Source organism: Anabrus simplex, chromosome 6 (assembly GCF_040414725.1).
Source record: "Anabrus simplex isolate iqAnaSimp1 chromosome 6, ASM4041472v1, whole genome shotgun sequence".
In the NCBI taxonomy this organism is placed as follows: domain Eukaryota; kingdom Metazoa; phylum Arthropoda; class Insecta; order Orthoptera; family Tettigoniidae; genus Anabrus; species Anabrus simplex.
The window spans coordinates 274,831,925-274,857,678 of NC_090270.1; the positions used below are offsets into that span (position 1 = coordinate 274,831,925).

The window sequence follows — 25,754 nt, forward strand, 5'->3', positions numbered from 1 at the left end:
GAGGGAAGGAAGCGGCCGTGGCCTTAAGTTAGGTACCACCCCGGCATTTGCCTGAGGAGAAATGGAAAACGAAGGAAAACCACTTGGAGGATGGCTGAGGTGGGAATCGAACCCCCCTCTATTCAGTTGACCTCCAGAGGCTGAGTGGACCCCGTTCCAGCCCTCGTACCACTTTTCAAATTTCGTGGCAGAGCCGGGAATGGAACCCGGGCATCCGAGGGTGGCAGCTAATCGCACTAACCACTACACCACAGAGGTGGACATTCCCCATTACTCCGTACGATAAGACTCGACCAGGGTGGGAGTTACCATGGAAATCACGTTTTCAGCTCTTTAAAATTTTAACTGCCAAAATAGTCCTGCAAGTCAATGAAATTCGTTCCATTAAAAATCAACATCATTTAACCTAGCATCAGTGAATTTTAGCCAGTTACAATAACTTCTAATATATTTTTCATCTATTTTTTTAAAAAGTGTTTTAATCTTATATTTTTCATCTCTGTTAAGGAGCTTGTATAATATTACCGTTGTTTTCAGGCTGTCGAAATACGAAATGCAAAGTTTGAGAATACATCATTACACATGTAAGGTTTTATGTTTTTCTTATAAATTGAAAACAAAAATGATCTCACGCAGTCAACGAGAATACTAAAACATGAAGACTTCCTGGTTATTTAAAACGCATATAAATTCATGGAATTACAGATAATGTTCTTAGAAATGCGCGCTTTACTAGATAGTCTACACTTCCTTTATCTAGGATCAGAAAATCGTTCTTCAAACGATGGGGTATCCAAGTCTGGTCGTACGTGTCTATTTTCAGCCTTCTCTTGAAAATTTCTGTCACTACCCGTATCCCTAACGAGGTTGGGAGAGAGAGCCAAGAGCCCTCGTGGGGTGTCAATGAGTGAAGAGCGTAAATGGGTTAGTAGGCGACTATTACTGTTTCCAGAGACTGTGCCAGCGGCTGCTTACCTGCACCTCATTCCACCTGTCTCCTCAGTGCTCCTTGCAGTCTTCACACGCCATTGCTCACCTTCCTCTTCCAATCAACTGTCCTATTTTACTGAATATATAACCTTTTGAGTTGTAGTTTTCTTTCGCCGAAGTGCATGAAAAAGGTTAGTCTTCAAAATTAGTTACTGGTTACTGACGACACTCCCTATCATCATCGTTCACTCGCAAACAAGTATGATGACGTCTTCTGAGTACGTCAAGATTGCTGATTATGGATTCTTAAATGTGTGAAGAAACCAATTCAAGAACCACAACCTCACCTGCGATGCTGGCCCATCCAAACCGCCGGAGCTCCTTGTTCATGTAGAGCCCGACGATTCATTCTTCTCAGACTTCTTGGGTCATTTCGATGATTTATCGGACTCGTGCGTTCGTTGCTGTTGTTCAAAATGTTATTGGAACCTCGTGGATCGGCCGATCAGGCTGTACTTTCTCCCAGGTGTCGCTGCCAGTATGTCATTTCTTCATATTAGACTTTAGAACGTCCTTGTATCGATTCAGTCCCGTGTAACTGTAGTGGGACTTGGAGTAATCGGAATAATAACAGTAGCTGCCAACAGTCGCTATGGCATTCTCTGTAAGGAACATGTCTGTTTGTTCGTATATCTAGAGAAGGCATATGACAGAGTACCGAGGGAAAAGTTCGCCGTACTGGGGGACGAACAATGCATAACATTTTATAGACAGTTCACACTAATGGAAATATAATCAGAAGCACTGATTAATTGCTGTATCACTCGGAACGCTGCAAGGCCATCTTGCCGCGTGGAAATCTGTTCAAATGATTCGTCTTGTCCATCCCCCTCGTCGTCAGTTGTGGCACCAGAATCATTTTTTATGCTTTAATCTAATTCAAGAATTTCCGATGTGAGTTAAACACAGACACTTCATACGCCAACCTGAACATGAATAAGAAAGCAGGACTGAGGAATATATATGTATGTATGTGAGAAAGAGAGAGAGAGAGGTGGGGTAACAAATAACCGTCACGGTATTGTTTTGTACAATGGTATAGGTCCAATAAACGTAGGTTATGAGACCAATACTTTCCAGGTTGACGACTCTGGCGAAAATAAATAACGAAAATTTAACTTCTTTTCTAAGCAGTGCTAAAACGAATTGAAAATGTTCCACGAATTAAGAATATTAGGAATTCGAGCGCAAGAGCACAATATACGGGATCATTTTTAAAAGGGTTACGTTCGAGATGTACAGGGACTTGAAAAAAGTACGTCTTATGCAGGATAAAGTAAAAGCGAGCGCGTGTTATCCGGTTTCTTACAGGCACCAATGAAAACATAAGAGCTCTGTAAAAAAAAAAAACAGATTCTTATATTCTCAAGACAGCTAAACAGCGCATAGTGCTTTACTGAGTCCCAAAGCGGTTTCTAAGCTGGTAGAGGTCTCAGTGCACTGTCTAACCTCTGACAACACAATGATGTACTGTTAATGGGTTAAAAGTCGCGAATCATCATCATCATCATCATCATCATCATCATCATCATCGTGTTTACTATGACCAGAACCTGTCCTGTGGAACCTTTGAGTTCCATCAGAGAAGTGAGGAAGAGCTGGTTCTGGAACGAACACCTCAAAAAGTGGAAAGCAACCACATACAGTATATCAAACATGGGAAACTATTTATTAAAGGATCAAGAAAACAAATTACATATTACTTAAGTGCAGTAGAACTCTTAAGAGTTACAGTAGCACTCTTCGCAGGACACGCACCTGTGAAGAAACACATACAATGGGAATTCTAAAAGAACAAGCTAGAATGTAGACTATAAAGAAAGGAGATATAAATTACCCGTTGCATAAATTATAAGTGTGAGGCCAGCCCGCAGGAGATAGAACATATTTGGGAATGTAATCATCAAACCAAAGGAATTAAGCGTAGACATTACTGGAACTGTATACTCTATCTAAGAACACAGGAATAATGATCAGGTGTTAACTCTAAACAAGGCAGTACAATGGGCCTCTAGGGCGCAGTGCATTCGAAGCCGGACCCTTGTGAAACACACATACTGCAATAATAGGTATACAAGCTACCAGCTCCTAAATTAAGTGTGCATAGCCTTATACGAAACTGCAACCAATATTAAATCATCTCGAGAAAAAAATTGTAAATGGCATGGTTCAGTTGAGAAGACATTTGTTATGAACTGCTATAACAGCTGTGGTGGTGGTGGTGGTGGTTGTGGTTTTAAAGGAAATACAACAAGGTAATCTTTCCCTTTAATTCTAAACACATGATAAAGAGGAAGAGGTGCGGTACTTCGAAATATGTAATATCTTCAAAAGAAAGGGAAGAACCTAGACTTTGCAAATGTAATACATTCGGAATCTGAAAAGAATGAAGGCAAGGGAAGTCGGATAGGACCACATTACCTTCTCATATGCCTCTTAAAATAGGTAGGGGATACCGTCAACTTATTCTATTCCGCACCCATATGAGATAACTAAGGTGAGAAAGAATTATTATAGACTCCAATGCGTAATAATGGAGTTTTCAAACTGAAATGTATACAAATGAGCGCATCGGTGAAACAGAATAATCCTTTTTATACTTACACTGGCTGAACCACTTCACCAACACACCACCTTGGAGTAAGGCAACGAGAGAAGAGCATTTATTCATTGCGGCGTACTAGAGGAATTAGAGCTGTCACAGATTCTTCATATGGCTACAAACAGTATTCAGTAATTTCAAGATCAAGTCCCGATTTCAATTCAATTCGAACATAGTTAGTCCCCACATTGTCAATCGCTTTGTGGTGAGTCGCCGTTTTTTCTACTACAGAAATGGTGAACATAAACTTACCTATTAACATCTGTGACATCATGGCCGCCATGCCCTTGGTAAGGTCGTAGACGTACAACTCTACGGGGACGCCGACATCACTGTCTGCATCCATCCTGTAACAACAAACCAGAACATTCATCATCACAATCTATCATATGCAAACAACTAGAAAGAGAGCTTTTAAAATCACTACTACAAGAAATTGCATTTTGGTTATCAGGTGGCAATACAATATTTTCCAAAAATAACTGCTCTCATTCCTTTGGTATCCCGCAATGAATAAACTATTCAATAAAAATTGGACTTTTACCTCAGGTAGACTGACGATTTATGGGATGAGGTATATGTTTTGTCAACTTAAATTGAGTAAAATTAATTTCGTTTATAGCTCGGCAGCTACAAGTGCTACATTAAAATGTGCATGCTCAGCATATATGCATTACCATTTATGAAACAGTGTTCATATTTTTTTAAAAAAGCCTATAGCTCATTCCACGTTAAGGAATCAGTATTGCTCTTATGGACCTACAAGTAATGAACACCCCCCCGCCCCCCACCACTCTGAGGTATCCATAATTCCTCGTGATAAAGGGATATTATACTGTACTTTTTAATGTATTATGAAAGACAGATAAAGAGGATGAGGCATTTTTGCCCATGAGTTATTTTAATAATTACATAACATTTTCTTTTTTCATAAATACATTTGCAGGCAGGAAGCACAACGGAGGTTACAGCCATCGCTTCCTTGTATGTTATGTTGGGTATTCAGCCCGAAGGCTGGTTTGATCCTCTACAGCTCCACCAAATGCCGTCATAGATAGCATAGGTGTCACTGAAGAGGCAAACTAGAAAAATGAGGAGTGAGGTAGTTTTCCGTTGCTTTCCTCACTGAGCCAGAAGTTGCTATTGCATAACAGTATGCCAAGCCCTCTGCAATGCATGCACCAACCGACCCTATGAACAACATTTTCACATCATTCATAACAGGGACTGGCTGCATAAGGAACGGTATTACTAGAATCGCTCATACCTCGGTCACTTTCATATTGTCAAAGCCAAGGATGAGACTGAAACAGGTCAATGAAAGTAACAATACCAGAAGACATAGTTCACTGTAAACACTACATCCTGCCAGCAAAGGCATTATCGCTTCGTTGCCTTCCTTCGTTTTCTTTCTTTTTTTTTGTGTTGCTCTGGTACAAGCCTCGTGTAGTCTCTGAACGGCCGGCAGCTCACTTCTGCAGTGACGTCATCTACAGTATTTATTTGTTGCGTGTGGGGTTTTAGGCTTTAAATCAGTGCGTAATTGTCTTGTGTTGAGTGAGAGTTACGCGATAAACCAACGTGAGCGATTTTTTTCTTTAACAGTAATACTGTGATCTTTTGTACAGTCATCTACAGTATATATTTGTTGCATCTGTTTTCTAGCCTTTATTGCCCGGAGAAATTTATTAAACGCAATTAAATGCATCCCTCACCCCGCGAGCCCATAAAAATTATTTGTCTATTTTCTCCCCAATTTGCCCTACACTTCAATACTGAGGTTTTTTTTTATGTGCCGTAGTTTACCTCTGATTCTGTGCAAACCAAAAATAGCTCCTGTAAACCCCTCGTCCTATTTAGTTCATAAAAATAATTTGTAGCTTAGTTTCTTCCGCTTTTTGTCTTGAACTTGCATACTGAATTTCACAAATTTATGTGCCGCCGTTTCCCCGTGGTGGTGTTGAGCAGAGTTATTCGATATGGCAACCCTGTTGTCATAAGAGCAATACTGTTTTCTTAACATGGAATGAGGTTATAGTATTATTCCATCCGCAGCCGATATCAAGCGAACGGTAGGTCTTTGAAATGTGCGGTCTCCAAGCCTCCAACATTACAGGGTCATACTCGAAGTGACACAGGCTTATTTCCTCAGAACAGGCGTTGTTGCCAAATACCCCCCCCCCCCCTCTTCAACGATAACTCCAGCTTGTCCTAGTATCTACAGCAACACGCTCGTGTTTTAGTTCTCTTCAGTGCATGTAACGGTGTCTAAACATTATTGTGGAAGCTCGATTCTTTAAAATACATCTAAAAACAGATGCCTTTCTGCGGTAGTGAGCAGTCAAGGGTCAGCTTGGCATCATCGCTACTGGAATCCCAGGCACGTGCTGTTAGTAGTTCAAGAGACAAAAGCAAGTGTGAAACTAGAAATCAAAGGTTGCCGGCTGGGGATGGATAAGGGTGGCGGCAATACCTGAGCAAATGTTGGTGTCTCTCGAAAACAGAAAAAGTAGTTAGTGGGACGTACAACCAACACCATTAAAAAAAAAAATTGTATGATTTCTTTGGAGATAAATGAGATTTACACCTTTCATATTATATTTCATTGAATATTTGCATGATTCTTTCTTCGAAATTATTTGAAGACAGAGGCTAACAGGAGCATACTATAGAATGACCTACTCGAGTGTAAAGCTCTTCACTATATGTACGGTTAAGGTATGAAATCAAAGACAATAAAGCTCCTCACTGTGCTGAGGAATAAACGGCGAAAGAAAATTGTACGATGTGGACTGATGATGTGCCCTTACGCAGGCCGCAGTGTATCGACCTCGAGACACGTTGTTCCTTGGAGGAGAGGTCAAACCAAGGAAATCACAGCTGTGTTGACGTTCTGTATAGCAGAGGGGGAGTATTCATTGCCTATTGACTTCTAAAAATACTGACCGAAGTTGTGATTTATTTTCTCCCATTAATTAAGTTAGGAGTACAATTCTCAAGATATTTGTTTAGAATACCATCTTCCATCATCAGTGCAAATGACGTACCTTATTTCAATTACACCCGGTATTTGGTACATGTATACAGGATGAAGCGTAATTCGCGCACTCGGGCGTCGCAGCGCGACTCCTCACATGCCAGCAATAAAAAAATGTCTCTTACAAAATTTCGTCTTGCGAGTATATCCGGTAGAAAACGGACGTTGTAGAGTAGCAATCTGGCAACACTGTAACCATATGTAGAGTAAATACCGCTGTCAGCACGTTCTCGTCGTGCTGTACAGTTGGTGCAGTGGGTAGAGTTTTTGGTTGGCATGCAGGAGATCGATGGTTCGATCCTGGGTTGAGGCGCGTTTTTTATTTGCTAATTTCCATCTGACATTGCCTACTGTAATACAGTAAGACACCGTTTCTGAGGTGACATGTATCCTATATTTACAACATTTTGTAACGCTGAAACAACTAATACCGGGTTAGACTAATAAGAAATAGACAGCTGAAACAAACAGGTTTCACATCTAGTAGATGAAGTGGTGCGAATAAATTCACGCTCACGACGTGGAAAGGGCGCCTTTCAAAGCTGACCAATGAAAACGATTGTTCGTCCATTTCTAGGATCGTAGTATGTAAGTGCAAATGGTTTCTAGAGGACTCGTTGCAATCGCTGTTGACGATTAAGATGTCAGATACCATACCACCTGGACTACATTTACGAAAGAAAAAACATACGCCTCTACCCAGGATCGACCACTCGACCTCCTGCATGGTAACCCAAAACTCTATCCACTGCACCAACTGTACAGTACGACCAACTCCTGCTGACAGAGGTAGTTACCATACATGTGGTTACAGTGTTGCCAGATTGCTACTCTTCAACGTCGTTTTTCTGCCGGATATACTCGCAAGACGAAATTTTGTAAGAGACATTATTTTATTGCTGGCATGTGAGGAGTCGCGCTGTGACGCCCGAGTGCGCGAATTACGCTTCACTCTGTATATAGTTATGTTCGGTTGTTGAAATCGCCCCTTCAGTTGTCTTCCGAGCGTATCAGTGTTATCGATTGTGGGTTCTGAGATGGCTCTAGAACCACAAGCTGTGCCGTAATGCTGGCGCATTAAATCTACCGAAGTTCCTTGTCGTAGAACCCGGCTGACAGTTCGGACTTGTCCCACCGTCGATATTGTTCGGGATGTTGTGGGCCTCCCTGGACAATACGTCACACGTCGGCACATCAGACGCTACATCGTCCAACAACCCCCACCTTCCCCAGTTACTGAAGTCAGTTTTGCACTCTTCTGTCACTACCCTAGTACATGCCCATGCGTGAGATCTTTAAATACGGAAAAGATAACGCACTACTAATGTCACACGGTCCCTAACATATCCCAAGCTCGATCTAGAACGACTGGAGACTGTAAGACTGCTCCAGCCTTCTAGGCTGCGGGGAGATTAGAGATAAAATCGTTGCACCTTCGACATCTGGGGTGTAGATGAGCTTACCAAGAGCGCACACAAATTGTCTGTTCGTTTGCGCTTAGGCCCCTTTCACACGATCCATTGTTTTCCACGCCACTCCACCAGAGGTGTAGAAAGGGGCCCGGAACGTTCACACGAGACACTCCGGGTGGCGCCTCCTCCCTCCCCTCTCGTCAACAGCAGGCCGCTGTCAACCGGCCTGAATTGCTCTCTACTCTTCGCGACTGGTAGTTCACTAAATCAGATTAATTCGTTCAGACGGTCAACATTATGTGCGCCTCAAGTTCGAAGTATTTGTCTCATAATGTCGGGTGGAATACATTTTCTCATGTTGGTGTCCTGACACTGCAAACTTGCTTCAAGGATCGACAACAGTTCATCAAACGAATTCCCACTCATTCGAAAGTAATTAAATAACTTTTTTGGATCACTGGTAAGTTAATCCAGAAGAAAACGCTCAGCTCCTCGTTCTAGGCGATATGAATTCAATGGCTGGACCTAATGAACCCTAGTACTCTTCTTCCCAAGGGTAACGTTTGCGTTCATGGTCCAAAGTCAAATACACGCAAAATATGTGGTGGGGACAAGAAGTTGCCGGAAGTGGACAGCAAGAAAAAAGTGTCAGAGAAGCGGAGTGGCGTGCGTGAAAAGGAGTGGATCGTGTGAAAGGGGCCTTATGGTTTCAGACAGTACGGTTCAAGAGATCAACATGACACGTCATTAGAGTAACAAAGTAAATCAGCGACCCAGCCATTGTTATCTATGTAATACCATTTAGTGCTCGTTCTGCGACCTTAAGTTGGTGGATTCGATCCCAGCTCTGCCCGCTGATGTTTGAAGGTGCTCAAATACGTCAGCACCTCAAAAGGATAGTAGTCCTTCAATCAGCACAATGCCAATGTAGTGCAAGAAACACAGGAGATGTGAAAGACTTCCTCTTCGAGTGCAGTAGAACTCTATCCTATAGCACAGAATTGTTCAACACCCTCGTGCACGTTCGGGTTCCCCTTCCAACACATATCCACTTGTTACTGGCAACCGGACTACGTGTGTACAGTAGTTGACGAAAACTGGTGTAAATATTTAAAGAAACAATAGTTTATTCCAAGTGTGTTTTTCTTTATTTTCTAGCTCTATTTTAGGTCTTTTTTTCATTCTATATGTCTTTTACCTTGTCATCCAATTGTTTTCTCTTCTTGCTGTAATATTTTAGTCATTGTACGTTGTTGATTGTCAAATGTTCTAAGGATGAAGGCCTTAAATATATCATACTTTAGCCTCGTGACGCTAAACGTTAAAGAACTTACCGCGGGACAAAATTCCGCCACGTCGATGTCTCTGCAAATAGTAATAGCTATTATTTATGTAACTACCACCGAAATGTGAGTGGTTTACGCATGCAACGAGATGAATGATGGATAACACGTCGAGCGCACTTATTTCAGCGAAGTCCGACTCGTTGGCTGAATGGACAGCGTACTGGCCTTCGGTTCAGAGGATCCCAGGGTCAGGGATTTTAACCTTCATTAGTTAATTCCAATGGCTCGGGGGCTGGGTGTTTGTGCTGTCCCCAATATCCCTGGAACTCTCACACCACACACAACACTACCCTCCACCACAATAACACCCAGTTACCTACACATGACAGATGCCGCCCAACCTCATCGGAGGGTCTGCCTTACAAGGGCTGCACCCGGCTAGAAATAGCCGCACGAAATTATTATTTCAGCAAAGAAATTTGGTGGTATGGGCTCGTTTCGAGTAGATTTTTGTATTCGTTGCCATTACCGTTAAACACGTTACTGAAACTCAAGGTCACAGCAAGGGAAAAATATAAATGTTCTGCTGAAAAATGAAATAATTAAAAAATCCCAACATAGAAAATGCTGTCAAAGCTGCTATCGCCCCCATACCACAAAATCCCACATTTTAACGAAGGGTGCTAAAAACACTAGTGCGTAAAATGAAGGCATTTCTAAACTAAATTTAGTATCGGAAAGTCAGTACTATAAGTCAACTGTCTAAAATAGTTAGTGGAACGTAAAACCAGAAACATAGTCGTTTTGTGGCACGACGATATAGCTGAACATGGAGTTCCATGAGGGATGCTTGTGGTGACTAATACAAGGGTAATTCATGTACTCTGCATCTAATGTGATTCTCTGATATGCCATATGACCTACATATATTAGAGATCCACGTGGTCAGCATAACGACAACCTCGGTCGTATTGTTTGACTTTCGTAGAACTGGCAGGGAAATGAACCTGAGGCTTCAAGGTAAGAGGCTGGTACGTTACCCCTAAACCCCCGAACTGGCTTCCTGGCAGTGTATGAGACTTCCAAATCAGGAAATCACATACAGAATGTTCCCAAACATGTGGAAAGTAATCGGGGAGGGAGGGGGGGGGATCAACATGCCAAAAAAAAAAAAAAAATCCGTATGAACATGCCCTGCGGTCGATCGTTTACGAGCAACGCGTTTTGGTTGTTGTAACTATAATGGGGAGATAATAACAAAACCATGTTTTCTATTTACTTACCTTTCGATTACATCTTACTATTAACTCCAGAACCCGGACCGAATTCGGTGCTAGCATTGACAAGCACATTCCAGTGGCCTTCAAACGCATACAATGGATTTACATTTCCGCTGATTTATCGGAAGATATCACAATTGCCATGACCTACAAAACAACCCTCGCATGAGTGATACTAAGTTGCATTCAGTACATACAGTATGTCACTTTCCTATTCATACACAACCAATTTCGTTATAAAGCGTTCCATGTGCTGTATACTTGTGGAAATGATTGATTTGTAGTTGTGTGTCGTGAACGTAATTTCAAGACGTAACCACTCAATGCACATTTTTTTTGTGAGTGCAAATAATTTGTGTTTACACAAATAAAAACTGCATACACTTCAAAACTTCAAGTCACTTTGTTATTCATACACTAGTACAGATGGCGTCATCCGACACATTTCAACGGGGCACAGGCCTACGTAAGTAGGTGTGATGCGAGGAGAGGTGTTGTTGCTTGTGTTCATCTTAGATCTGTGAGAGTGCTGGTAGAAATAGGCAAGGGTAAAGAGCTTGGCTATAAGCTGAAACAGACATTTGTCAATTTAGCACTTGGAGGGTACTCCCTGCGAAAAATAGGACTCATGGTGAAAAAACCTCATGCCACTGTTCAATATGTCGTGAATAAGTTTAAGTACGAAGGATCAGTGAAGAATGTGCCAATAAAACCCAAACAAAAGAAACTAAGTCCACAAGGTGGTGGTGGTGGTGATTATTGTTTTAAGAGGAAGTACAACTGGGCAACCATCCTCTAAGCCCACAAGCAGAAAGACTGATTGTGAGGCGAGTGAAATCCAACCCTCCCACAAGTGCTCCAAAGCAGAGGGCAGAGCTGGAAGCTACTGCTGGGAAGAAAATGTGTACTCAGACGGTCCGGCGAGTTTTACGTCGACACGTGACCAAGGCCGTGTACAAAGGAAGAGGCCCTATGTTAGTAAGAAGACCCGTGCTGCAAGACTGTTCTTTGCAAAAGAACATGAAAACAGGGGCCAGAAGTTCTGGAATAATGTTGTCTGGTCCGATTAAACTAAAATCGACCTGTTTGATTCCGATGATGCCTGCAAGAGTGTGGAGGAAAACCAATACGGACAACGATGTGGCCAGTACAATTCCCATAGTGAAACACGGTGTCGAACGGTTATGATGTGGGGATGTATGTCGGTACAAGGTGTAGGGAATATTCAGTTTATTGAAGGCACGATGGACAAAGTAGTGTACAGTAATATTTTGAAGAACAATGTTAAACGAAGTGCTGAAAAATTGGGAATGCTACCGACCTACAGTACATGTTTCAACAGGATAACGACCCCAAACATACCACTGCTCTGAACAACGGTTAGTTAATTTGGAACATTCCAAAACAATTAAAACGAGTAGAGACCGAAGAATGGTACAGTGTCAGGCATGGAACGTGTGCGAGGCTAGTAAATTCCATGTAGCGTAGGTCTCAAGCTGTCATTAAAACCAAGGGTTACTCCACAATGTACTAAGATTGGTGCTATGGTCCGTTTCATTCATATGTTTAGTTGAAGAACTGGCATCTGTCTGAATAAGAATGTGACGTAGTAAGCGGTCATGTTCTGTTATATCCTCGCGTAATTTGTACTATGTGTTGTTATAAATATTATTTTTGTATGACATTGTCAATAAATCTACCAGAAATAAGTTTCTTGAAAGACAGTTACTATAACATCCATTTGAATGTCCATAATATACTGCTCTTTTCACAATATGAAACTGTGTGAATAAGGAAGTGACATACTGTATGGTTGATATCAGTGATTTCCTCAGCCTCTTAAATAAAACTAAACTGCATTGAACTAAAGGAACTACGGTCAAAGTATATATAAGGAGAAATAGAAGAAGGTTCGTATCTGCAAACAGACACCGCTATTCACTACTTCCCCATACCTTCTAAACATGCCCCGGTTCTTTGCACTTCTGAGTAAATAGTTTAGTCTTTTTTATTATTATTATTATTATTATTATTTTGGCATTAGTTGAGTCTTGCGGAAGACTTCCGGAACCTGTCATCACGAGGACTCCAAATACGCAGTCCAAACGTACAGATAGGTTGAATGACGTACACAGGAATGAAGCGGGTTGTATAACTCCAGGCGTGTGGCTAAGGTCGCGCTGACACATTAGGGAAGACCGTCTAGTTTACTCTAGTTTACTAACACAGCTGACTCATAGGCGTGACTCAGACAGAACAAATTCCCTCACCAATCATTTCCTCTCACACGAGCACTCGCTGCACAGATAAGGAGCTAGTGACACGCGGATCATCAGTCTAGTCGAAATTCTACCGGCCCCATCCACAGGTAGAGGTGGGAAGGGATGTGAGAACGCACGCGCTGCGTTCATGACCTTTACCATCTGAGTGATTTAATTGTTCTTAGCAAGGAAAAAATGTGTTTATTGGTGCCAAGTGGGACACTTTAATTGTTCTGAAAACAAATAAAGGAGAAAGACTTCGAAGAATTTGCGTCTTTAAAACCATGTTACTTGTCCGATTGTAACCCTGATAGTTACTGCGAAGCCTTTAAACAATTCGACAACAGTTTAGAAATATAAAAGAAATGTCACCTGAATTAAACAAGTTTATGACGCCCGTTTCCGTAAATTCTGAGCAGGCTCCACTAAATTTTGTAAGAGGCTTCAATGTAACAATTTTGAAAGAAAATACAAGAATATTCCATGCAGCCTCCTAGCTTTTTATAAGAACTTTTAACAGAAAGAGTTTCCGCTTATTCACGCATTGGCATGCAAATTTGTTACTATATTTTGGCTTTCCACACCTTCTTAGTACTGAACCTGAATAAGGGTTAGACTAGGACGTGTTGCACTGGAAGCAGTATGCCGCGTTCATTCTGCTGAAACCACTTTCCCTGACATCCATGATAAAATGAACGAAATGTCAGGTGTCGTTCTAAATGCAGAGAAAAGGGCAGTTTCATTTAGAACCTCACTGTCTGCAGCCCTGAAGATGGTTTTCCGTGGTTTCCCATTTCATACCGTGCAAATATCGGGGCTGTATCTTGATTAAGGCCACGGCCGCTTCTTTCACACTCGCAGCTCTTCCCTGTTCCACCGTCACCACAAGACCTATCTGTGTCAATGCGATGTAAAGCCACTTGTAAAATAGTTTTAATTCGATATATTATATTTGACATGCTGAGTTTTACCATTTTTTAATTATTTCCGTCTCACAAAATATGCCTTCCATACACCTCACTCTTTCCCTCCTTCGCGGTTCGCTCTCAAGCCCTGAGCTGCTCACCTAGGACGGCCTAACTTACGAAATAACCTCCGAATTTGTGTTGGTGTGTCAAGATGAGAAAGAGTGTATCGATACTTTGACCACGGTAGCACAGCAGCAACTTTCTACACTGAACGAGGAAAGCAGATTCAGCATGGTTGAAAGATGCCGTGGTCCAAGATCGAACGAGTAGCGAGTAGCATTTAATAGAAAATAACAGCAATCACGAATTTCATCACATCGGCGTCGAGCTCCATGGCTAAATGATTAGCACACTGACATTTTTTCCAAGGGGTTCCAGGTTCGATCCCCAGCCGAGACGGGAACTTTAACCTTTATTGGTTAACTCCTCTGGCTTAGTGGCTGGTGTTTGTACCGTCTTCAACATTATAATTAATCTTAGGTAGGGCTCCATTCACACAGACGCTTAGGTCGCCTATAAGGCGTCAACTCGGAAGACCTCTCCACCAGGCTTCTACCGAGGCTACAAATAATAATAATAATAATAATAATAATAATAATAATAAATCTCTCAATCAATTACCTCAGAAACACGTAAAAGTGAAAACATCCCTCCACGTACGGTTGGCATCAGGAAGAACATTCAGCCGTAACACAGGGCCAAATCCAAATACGCTACATAGTCCTCACCTGCGACCCCGCCAGGGTGTAGGGAAAAGTGTCAGAAGAATCTCTTCCATAACCCTCAACAACAAATTAGTAAATTCAGATAGCCATGCATTCCAACTGTTTCGGACTTTCACATTTTACAAATAAACATTTCCTGCACCAGGCGATCCGAACATTTCCTCGGATATTCCCGGCACCAAAAGCCATCCGCTAAATTGATACGTAATTCCTAACTGACGACTACTAAGACATTTTCCATCAACGCTCAAATGGCAGGTCCAACACCCCCTCCCTCATTAAGACTTAGTGTAACTAGGGAATACACAGTTTGCTCACAGCTGGGGATAAAATCAAACGTTTAACGTAATCGGGGAATTAGTGGACGGTGAGAAAGAAACTTATTTGATAATTAATACATAGCACGCATTGAGCATTTTCTGTGATAAACTTCACCAGCAAGGTCGACGTTTCGTCTCTCTTCTCAACCATCGTCCAGCCCCTAAAATGATAGACAATCCACTTTGAAAGATTGGCGGATGGTACATTCACAGTGGAGCTGCCTGCAGGACAAGTAGCCATAAACGTTAAGCAATGATGATTCCGATGTCTGTCAAGTTATGAGCCCGAAGGCTTGTTGGATCCTCAAACAGCACCATCGAAGGTTATGCAGCTGTACAAAAACCGCATAAACCGATGGCAGTGCAAGACGAGGAGCGACGTAGTTTGTCTTGGCTGTCATCCTTGGGCCCGAAAGCGCTGTTGTAGATTTTTTTTCTATTTGCTTTACGTCGCACCGACACAGATATGTCTTATGGCGACGATTGGATAGGAAAGGCCTAGGAATTGGAAGGAAGTGGCCGTGGCCTTAATTAAGGTACAGCCTGGTGTGAAAATGGGAAACCACGGAAAACCATCTTCAGGGCTACCGACAATGGTGTTCAAACCCACTATCTCCCGATTACTGGATACTGACCGCACTTAAGCGACTGCAGCTATCGAGCTCGGTGTTGCAGAATAATAGGCCCTAAGAGAAGCAACTTCCATAACACTAAGACACACTAGTCGTACTCTGAAAGTAATTACTCAGCATCACCCATACCTCAGCAGATACTTCACTGCCACAGCCATGAATGAGACAAACTTCAATGAAAGCTACTGTATATCTTGCTATTCCTGTGCCAAGAGAAAGTTGCAAAAATATTCCAGTAATAAATACAAGAATGGTAAATAAACAAGGAATACTATTTTCTTCACTAGTAGTACACATTATTCAAATCGGACACAGCTAATGTCATGAATAAAACCATGCAACTTTTCATGAACAAGCTTAAAGCGAATGGACCTAACAAATTACAACATAGCAAGCGAAATATTTTTACAAGCGAGATATAAATACATACACAGTCCAGGTGGAGGAAATCACTACCATCTCTATGGAGAATTGCCAGCTCGGTTTACGATTTTTGTCACTATATAATTTCGCCGAAACAAGTTAGAATTAATACATGGGAGATAATATAATAATGTACGGGATGTTTACTGTTAAGTTAGATACTAATAATAATAATAATAATATTTGCTTTACGTCCCACTAACTACTTTTACGGTCTTCAGAGACGCCGAGGTGCCGGAATTTAGTCCCGCAGGAGTTCTTTTACGTGCCAGTAAATCTACCGACACGACGCTGTCGTATCTGAGCACCTTCAAATACCACCGGACTGAGCCAGGATCGAACCTGCCAAGTTGGGGTTAGAAGGCCAGCGCCTTAACCGTCTTAGCCACTCAGCCCGGCTAGTTAGACACTAGCTCGCATATACAAACGATATTATTATTATTATTATTATTATTATTATTATTATTATTATTATTATTATTATTAATGCTCGACGATGCCGAAATATAAATATGATATGCCAGAAAACTGAATCTTAATGAGGCTCATTATAGTTCAAGTTTCATTATGATACAGCTTCTCCACCAATCACAGTTCAGATTTTCATTATGATACAACTGTTTGACCAATCAGGTAACAAATAGCATCGCATCTGCGCTCAACGCACTAGCTTTGTCCTTGTTTCCAAAATCAAACATGTCGGATACACATATTAACCTTCTACTTTCAATATTCCACAACCACACGGCACACTCCTGCAAATTCACTTCACCAACTGTATAATAAACAATTTGTATTTGAAATAAAGCTAGGTTATGATAACCTTCCATCAAAGTTTTGAAAACATGACATTGTCAAGGTCTCTGATCCACTCACGGAAAATCAATAACCCAGCTCATGCGCTCTGCACAGTAAACTCAACTGTCAAGCGACATCTCGACAGAAATGCATGAATATCTAGAAAACAGTCCTATGCAACTCGCCTATAATGGTAATTAAGACACTTTATTAATTAAGACATTTCACCTCCATCAGCTCCTCAACCCAGGTTGGCATCATCCGACCGTAAAAATGTGCTAGGCCTATAAAAAATCATCTCACCTCATCTCCGGTCCCGTAGGAAACTGGACTAATAGGTAGAGACACATAGGTAGGGTTGAGGCTCTGGTCATGGGAGATTCCATCGTTAGACACGTGGGGAAAGTGTGTGGAGGAAAGGGTACCAGGGTAGAGTGTTATCCAGGAATTAGGTTGAGGCAGATGTTGAGGAAAGTAGAAGAGAGGGAGGAGGGGAAGGAGAAGGTAATAGTGTTTCACGTTGGTACCAACAACATAAGGCAAGCTGATATAAGTACCAACATAGTTGGAGATGTGTGGGATCTGGTAAATGCAGCACGGGTGAAGTTTAAGAAAGCGGAGATTGTTATTAGTGGAATACTGTGTAGAAGGGATACTGACTGGAGGGTGATTGGGGATTTAAATGAGACTATGGAGTGGGTATGTGGGAAACTGGGAGTGAAATTTCTAGATCCTAATGGGTGTGTAGGAGATAGCGATCTGCGCTCAGATGGCCTTCATTTAAACCGCAGTGGTACGTATAAGTTAGGAAATTTGTTTGGAAGGGTAATAGGGAGGTACATTCAGGGAAACGGGATGGCCTAGGGAGCGGTGATAAGGGAACAGGGAACTGGAAATCAAGTAGGGATGACATAAAATTGTTCGTGTTGAACTGTAGAAGTATTGTAAGGAAAGGAATAGAATTAAGTAATTTAATAGATATATATTTACCAGATATTGTAATAGGAGTTGAATCATGGCTGAGAAATGATATAATGGATGCAGAAATTTTCTCACGGCACTGGAGTGTGTATCGTAGAGACAGGATAGGAAGGGTGGGAGGGGGAGTGTTCATTCTGGTGAGAGAAGAATTTGTAAGCTACGAAAAAGTTAAAGACGAGACACATGAAATTCTAGGTGTAAGGCACATTTCTAAAGATAATAGGAAACTTGATATATATGGAGTGTACAGATCGAGAAAGGGTAGCACTGACGTGGATTCGGAATTATTTGATAGGATAGTCAGCTATGTGGGAAACGACATGGAAAGAAATGTGATTGTAGCGAGAGATCTGAATTTGCCAGATGTCAATTGGGAAGGAAATGCGAACGACAGGAAGCATGACCAACAAATGGCAAATAAGTTAATATGGGAGGGACAGCTGATTCAGAAAGTGATGGAACCAACCAGAGGGAAAAATATACTGGATGTCGTGCTGATAAAACCAGATGAGCTCTATAGGGAAACTGAAGTAATAGATGGCATTAGTGATCATGAAGCTGTTTTTTGTCGTAGTCAAAAATAAATGTGATAGAAAGGAAGGTCTTAAAAGTAGGACTGTTAGGCAGTACCATATGGCTGATAAAACAGGCATGAGGCAGTTTCTAAAAAGTAACTATGATCGGTGGAAAACGGTAAATAAAAATGTAAACAGACTCTGTGATGGGTTTAAAGAAATTGTTGAGAAATGCGAAAACAGGTTTGTACCATTAAGGGTGGTAAGGAATGGTAAAGACCCACCTTATTATAATAGAGAAATAAAGAGACTAAGAAGGAGGTGCAGACTGGAAAGAAATAGAGTTAGAAATGGCTGTGGAAGTAAGGAGAAATTGGAGGAACTTACTAGAAAATTGAATCTAGCAAAGAAGGCAGCTAAGGATAACATGATGGCAAGCATAATTGGCAGTCATACGAATTTTAGTGAAAAATGGAAGGGTATGTATAGGTATTTTAAGGCAGAAACAGGTTCCAAGAAGGACATTCCAGGAATAATTAATGAACAAGGGGAGTGTGTATGTGAGGATCTTCAAAAGGCAGAAGTATTCAGTCAGCAGTATGTAAAGATTGTTGGTTACAAGGATAATGTCCAGACAGAGGAGGAGACTAAGGCCAAAGAAGTAATAAAATTTACATATGATAACAATGACATTTACAATAAGATACAAAAGTTGAAAACTAGAAAAGCGGCTGGAATTGATCAGATTTCTGGGGATATACTAAAGACAATGGGTTGGAATATAGTACCATATCTGAAGTACTTATTTGATTATTGTTTGGTCGGAGGAGCTATACCAGATGAATGGAGAGTTGCTATAGTAACCCCTGTGTATAAAGGAAAGGATGATAGACATAAAGCTGAAAATTACAGGCCAGTAAGTTTGACATGCATTGTATGTAAGCTTTGGGAAGGCATTCTTTCTGATTATATTAGACAGGTTTGTGAAATTAATGACTGGTTCGATAGAAGGCAATTCGGTTTTAGGAAAGGTTATTCCACTGAAGCTCAACTTGTAGGATTCCAGCAAGATATAGCAGATATCTTGGATGCTGGAGGTCAAATGGACGTATCGCGATTGACCTGTCTAAAGCATTTGATAGGGTGGATCATGGGAGACTACTGGCAAAAATGAGTGCAATTGGACTAGACAAAAGAGTGACTGAATGGGTTGCTATATTTCTAGAAAACAGATCTCAGAGAATTAGAGTAGGTGAAGCTTTATCTGACCCTGTAATAATTAAGAGGGGGATTCCTCAAGGCAGTATTATCGGACCTTTATGTTTTCTTATATATATAAATGATATGAGTAAAGGAGTGGAATCGGAGGTAAGGCTTTTTGCGGATGATGTTATTCTCTATAGAGTGATAAATAAGTTACAAGATTGTGAGCAACTGCAACGTGCCCTCGAAAATGTTGTGAGATGGACAGCAGGCAATGGTATGTTGATAAACGGGGTTAAAAGTCAGGTTGTGAGTTTCACAAATAGGAAAAGTCCTCTCAGTTTTAATTACTGCGTTGATGGGGTGAAAGTTCCTTGTGGGGATCATTGTTAAGTATCTAGGTGTTAAAATAAGGAAAGATCTTCATTGGGGTAATCACATAAATGGGATTGTAAATAAAGGGTACAGATCTCTGCACATGGTTATGAGGGTGTTTAGGGGTTGTAGTAAGGATGTAAAGGAGAGGGCATGTAAGTCTCTGGTAAGACCCCAACTAGAGTATGGTTCCAGTGTATGGGACCCTTACCAGGATTACCTGATTCAAGAACTGGAAAAAATCCAAAGAAAAGCAGCTCGATTTGTTCTGGGTGATTTCCGACAAAAGAGTAGCGTTACAAAAATGTTGCAATGTTTGGGTTGGGAAGAATTGAGAGAAAGAAGAAGAGCTCCTCGACTCAGTGGTATGTTCCGAGCTGTCAGCGGAGAGATGGCATGGAATGACATTAGTAGACGAATAAATTTGAAAGGCGTTTATAAAAGTAGGAAAGATCACAATATGAAGATAAAGTTGGAATTCAAGAGGACAAACTGGGGCAAATAATCATTTATAGGAAGGGGAGTTAGGGACTGGAATAACTTACCAAGGGAGATGTTCAATAAATTTCCAATTTCTTTGAAATCATTTAGGAAAAGGCTAGGAAAGCAACAGATAGGGAGTCTGCCACCTGGGCGACTGCCCTAAATGCAGATCAGTATTGATTGATTGATTGATTGATACTACCGTATATTTAAGGAACAACCAGCCTGGTAGTGTAAGTGTAGCATGCCCGCCTCTTATCCAGAAATTCCGCGTTGGATTCGATGCCAGCCAAGCCAAGGATTTTAAGTCTGGACTGAGGGCTGAAACTAGGTTTACTCAGACTCGTGCGACCAACTGAAGATTTGTCTGATTTGGGAGGCAGCGGACCCGCTCGCAGAAGCCAAGCAAACATGGCAGTGGATGTCTTTACATTGGCCACGTGGCACCACCACTTCTTTCTTTCTTTCTTTCTTTCTTTCTTTCTTTCTTTCTTTGGTCACGTAGCATAGCATAGCATAGCATTGTGTGCGTGTGCGTGTGTGTTTTGGGGGGTGACCTTTACTCCATTTGCCTGGAGCGTATTCAGCCACTAGGCATTTTGTTATTTCTGGCTATTTCTGTATCATACTCGAATTTCTCTCCAGATGTTGGCGGTATGTACGAAGGAACTTTATTATTTGAATCAGTGCCCAATAGCAACTCAAGACACACACACACACACACACACACACACACACACACACACACACACACACACACACACACACATAGTGGGCAGCGAAAAGGGCGAGCATCATAATGAAAGATGTCATTCGTTAGCAATGAATGCCATAAGGATAAAGTATATACGACATAACAAAGCTGAATATAGCTTGTAATAGACAAATATTATTCCCACAAATTACAACTGTCCGCCTGTTACTGTTTCTTGATAGAGCTATACATTAGAGACTGGAGACGGTACGGGAGTCTTATCCCGCAGCGCAAGCTCATCCTTCGTGAGGGAGTGTTTCATGATTCGCCGTGCAAAACGCTACCAACTTTTAGATATTTGTTACGAAGAATAATATGCAATTTAGCGTTTATGGTCTTATAGAAAAGAGTAGAATTCTGCTTTTGGAATTTACGAGAATGTCATCCATTAAATCAGATCGCCAGTGTTCCAATTCTTGCTGTCTGAAGCATGTATTGATCTTTGGGCGGTAACTCACTCAGGACAAACATTCGGGAAAGAGATTCCTGCTCGTTGCAAACGTTTCTGCAACTGCAGGTAGTGACGAGCCTGAGTAACACCTGTTGTACACGTCTTGGGTGCCTCCAAACATCACGAATTCGAAGCCTCATCTATTTTCTAGAAATATAGCAACCCATTCAATCACTCTTTTGTCTAGTCCAATTGCACTAATTTTTGCCAGTAGTCTCCCATAATCCACCGACTGTTAAAGACTAGCCAGTGGAGTACTATGTTCCTCATCGATCATGGAATCTGAAACCTTGCATAGTGGGCATTCTTTGAACGTATAAATACCTATTTTATTATCCCTTCAATACTCGGGTTTCAGAAAATAGCGTCGTATCACAACTGGGTTATGACACACCCCATTATGTATATGACTATCACCATGTAGTACAGATTACATTTATTTAGGCATAAAAAACATTACATTACGTGCATTTTGTAACAATCTTGGTTTTGTACGTTACACATTAGGAAAAAATCCACAGTTATAGGCCTTCAGGAAGGCAACTCAATGCTGAAAGCAACCTAGGGATATGAGCTACGAATTTTAGGTAAATAAAATATAAAGAATGAGAATATTGTTTATTCCTAAAAATTACAATTCTTTTCTTAATCACCGTTATCCGGTCGATCAGATTAGCATTTGTGTTTTTCTACTACTACAAGCGCTAATGCGGTCAATGCACAGTTTCACTTTAGCCCTTATAATTGCATTCGGTGTGGACACTTAAATTTGGCTAGGATTTGAATAAAAAAGAAAACGAGTACAGAAACAAGCGATTTTAGGCTGTTTTCCGGAACTGCATTTAGGCCGGAAGTGATTCTAGATTTTTTTTTAGAGCTATCCGAGACACAATTTGAAACCTTTTCGAGCCCTTGATCTTTTCAACTTTCGGCACAATTGAGGAAATAGCTTCATTTTACGTTTTTCGTTGTATGAGAACCCCTACTTTGTCAGCTAAGAAATAATGCGTAACATGCCGAAAAGAAAGTACACAGAAATGTTATTTTATTGCGTTGGTACAGTATGTGTTATCATGTACCACACATTCGTCATAGCATTCCTGAAGAATATTGAACATGTTGATGAACAAAGGTTGCTGTAAGGACACAAAAATGACGTTATCTTCTCGCGTAATTCGGGAATATTTTGCAGGTGGGTCATCTGCCTTGGAAACGATTTTTTCAACATGCTCCTTACGTAGGCATCTGGGGCCGTGGAGCAGGAACGGTTGTTCGGGAATGGCGTTCCACGAAAAATTAGGCGATCTCCAAAATGTTGATGCAGAGGGACAAGTGACTCCGCCCCCAGCGGTGGAACACCTGTTGAGAAAGTCGTCAACAATTATCGTTGTTGAGATGGTTCTTGGGCGCCCTGTCCTTGACGTAAGACGGAACTTGTCTTCGATAGCTAACATTCTTCTGTTATTTAGCACCACCTTATTACGCCGCTCCTCGTGCTGCTCTTTAACGTGAAGAAAACTCTGCCCATTCTGATACCCCAGAGTCCGTATGATCGGACATACTGTTCCACAATAAACACCACCTCTGTCGTGGGAACCATAATTGCAGAAATCAGCAACACTGAATTTACAATATGCCGAACTATTATTATTATTATTATTATTATTATTATTATTATTAATGAAATAAATACTTGGTTGCTAGGAAAACGTGGATAGCAGATAGGCAAAAATTTCAGTTTCGTTTGTTTTGCCATATATCGTACTAAAAGAAATAAAGTTAGAAATGGCTGTGGAAGTAAGGAGAAATTTAAATAATTTACTAGGAAGTTGAATCTAGCAAAGAAGTCAGTAAGGATAACATGATGGCAAGCATAATTGGCAGTCATACAAATTTTAGGGATAAATGGAAGGGGATGTATAGGTACTTTAAGGTAGAAACAGGTTCCAAGAAGGACATTCCAGGAATCATTAATAAGCAAGGAGAGTGTGTATGTGAGGATCTTCAAGACGCAGACGTATTCAGTCAGCAGTAGGTAAAGACTGTTGGTTACAAGGATAATGTCCAGATAGAGGAGGTGACTAATGTTAAAGATGTATTAAAATTCACCTATGATACAAAAGTTGAAAACTAGAAAAGCGTCTGGAATTGATAAGATTTCTGGGGATATACTGAAGATAATGGGTTGGGATATAGTACCATATCTGAAGTACTTATTTGATTACTGTTTGCATGAAGGAGCTATACCAAATGAAGAGTTGCTATAGTAGCCCCTGTGAACAAAGGAAAGGGTTGATAGACATAAAAATTACAGGCCAGTCATTGCATGTAAGCTTTGGGAAAGCATTTTTCTGATTATATTAGACACTAGCAGAAGTACCCGTTCTTCGTACGGGTTATCAGCAAGTGGCTTAGTAACTCATACTATCGATGTGACTGACTTCATTTAATTATATCACTGGTGTATTTACTTAAGTACGTAGAAATTATTTGTCATGTCTGGAATTATAGTGTATCATCTTTTCTTCATGGGGGCCTCTAAGTATTAGTTCCTAATTAGCGTCGATCTCTAAGATCTTTTGCTACCATGTTTTTCCTTCATTCCCACCTAGATATACCTGCTCCCTTCACAAAGCTGCAGGTTTAGTGTAAGTATACTTCCGCTAGTTAGTACCACAAATAGAAATATTATTGAATGTATTTGTTTGATCCGACATTTCTTAACTATTACAAATGATCAAGGAAATACGCGATGCATAAAATAAACTACTATAATTATCGAGAATTATAATTCTCACGGCTTGTCACTCATGTCGCACATCGTATAATGAACCTGAGTATAAATGTTGAGAAATTTATTCAAGTCATGGGCGCACCATCTTGATAATTGTGTACAGTATATAGGTTGTTTCCATGGTTACAATGATCGTAAAAGTGGACCAAAAATCGGCACTAATGACATCAGTGATACTACTACTCCATGATTTGATAGAAAATAGTTTAAACTATAGGTAACAGACTCCGCAAAATGCTGAAACCTAAGACAGTACGTAAAAACGGAGGCCCGTCGGCAACCGCTGGTCGTACTACGGAGATCTCCGGGGCTATTACTTTTATACTTCACTCCCTATCCATCCCCGCCCAAAGCGTCTATAAGCGTCTTACCCAATAGTTTATTTTTTCCAGATAGTAAAGTCATATGTGAATCAATTTTGGCTGACAGCTATGCATAATCTAGCTGCTGTAGAATCCTGGAGCTGACATTGCCATGGTTACGGCCGTTCGTTTCTTTATCCGATTCCTAGAGCAGGGGTAGCGTGGTTCCAACACCTCCACAACGGTTGGTTTTAGGGCCTTAAAACATTGTTTACGGACCCGTAGGGTTTACCGAGTTTTGTTCTTTGCGTCAAGGGGCTTAAAATGAGCTTTGTCTCGTCCTTGTACGACAAATTCGATTTCGCCTATATTAGCCTATCATTTTAATATTTTTATATACCCCCCCGTCGTCCCCCCCTCCAATTGTTTTGAAAATGAAATACAGCCCATGTTACTCACTGGCAATGTAGCTTTCTATAGGTGAAGTAATTTTTATAACCGGCTCAGCAGTTTTTGAGTCTATTCGTTACAAACAATTATACAAATTTTTCCTCTTTATAATATTAGTATAACAATATCCCTACACATACGGTTGACGTCAGGAAGGGCATCCAGCCGTAAAACAGGGTCAAAACCACATGCGCGACACAGTTCGCACCCGCAACCCCGCAGGTGTAGGTAAAGCGATAGAAGATACTCATTTTAAAAATTCACCCGCTTTTTTATTCTTTCAACCCCTTAAGTGGATTTTTCGAAAAGAGTGTGTTTATTTTTAAAGGATATTCCAAGTACCAACTTTAAAGTCTGTAACATCTTCATTTTTTGAGATATATGTATCCTCATATAAATAATTCAACTCCTTCCTCACTTGTTTTCACCCCGCCCCCCCCCCCCTTTAAGTGCATTTTCTCAAAACGAATATTTGTGTTCTTTTCTTTTTAAAGGGGATTCCAAATATCAGTTTTCATGTCTGTAACATGTTAGGTTTTTGTGATTTATTATAGATAATTTCGCTGCTGTACAATCCTGGAGTTGACGTTGCCATGGTTACGGCAGTTCATTACTTTATCCGATTCCTAGAGCAGGGATAGTGTGGTGCCAATATCTCCGTAACGGTTGGTTTTAGGGCCTTAAAACATGGTTTTCGGGCCTGTAGGGCTTA

The 25,754-nt window shown here is 40.9% G+C and overlaps 1 protein-coding gene across 3 annotated transcripts in view; it reads right to left on the reverse strand.

The window, feature by feature from the left end:
• The window catches only part of LOC136876445 (uncharacterized), a 222,995-nt gene that overhangs the window by 134,883 nt on the left and 62,358 nt on the right, over positions 1-25,754 (reverse strand). For all 3 annotated transcript variants that reach the window (XM_067150421.2, XM_067150423.2, XM_067150422.2), the window contains exon 2: positions 3,845-3,939. In XM_067150421.2, coding sequence (XP_067006522.2) covers positions 3,845-3,938 — 94 coding nt within the window. In that variant the 5' untranslated portion in view covers position 3,939. The remainder of the gene's footprint in view (positions 1-3,844; positions 3,940-25,754) is intronic.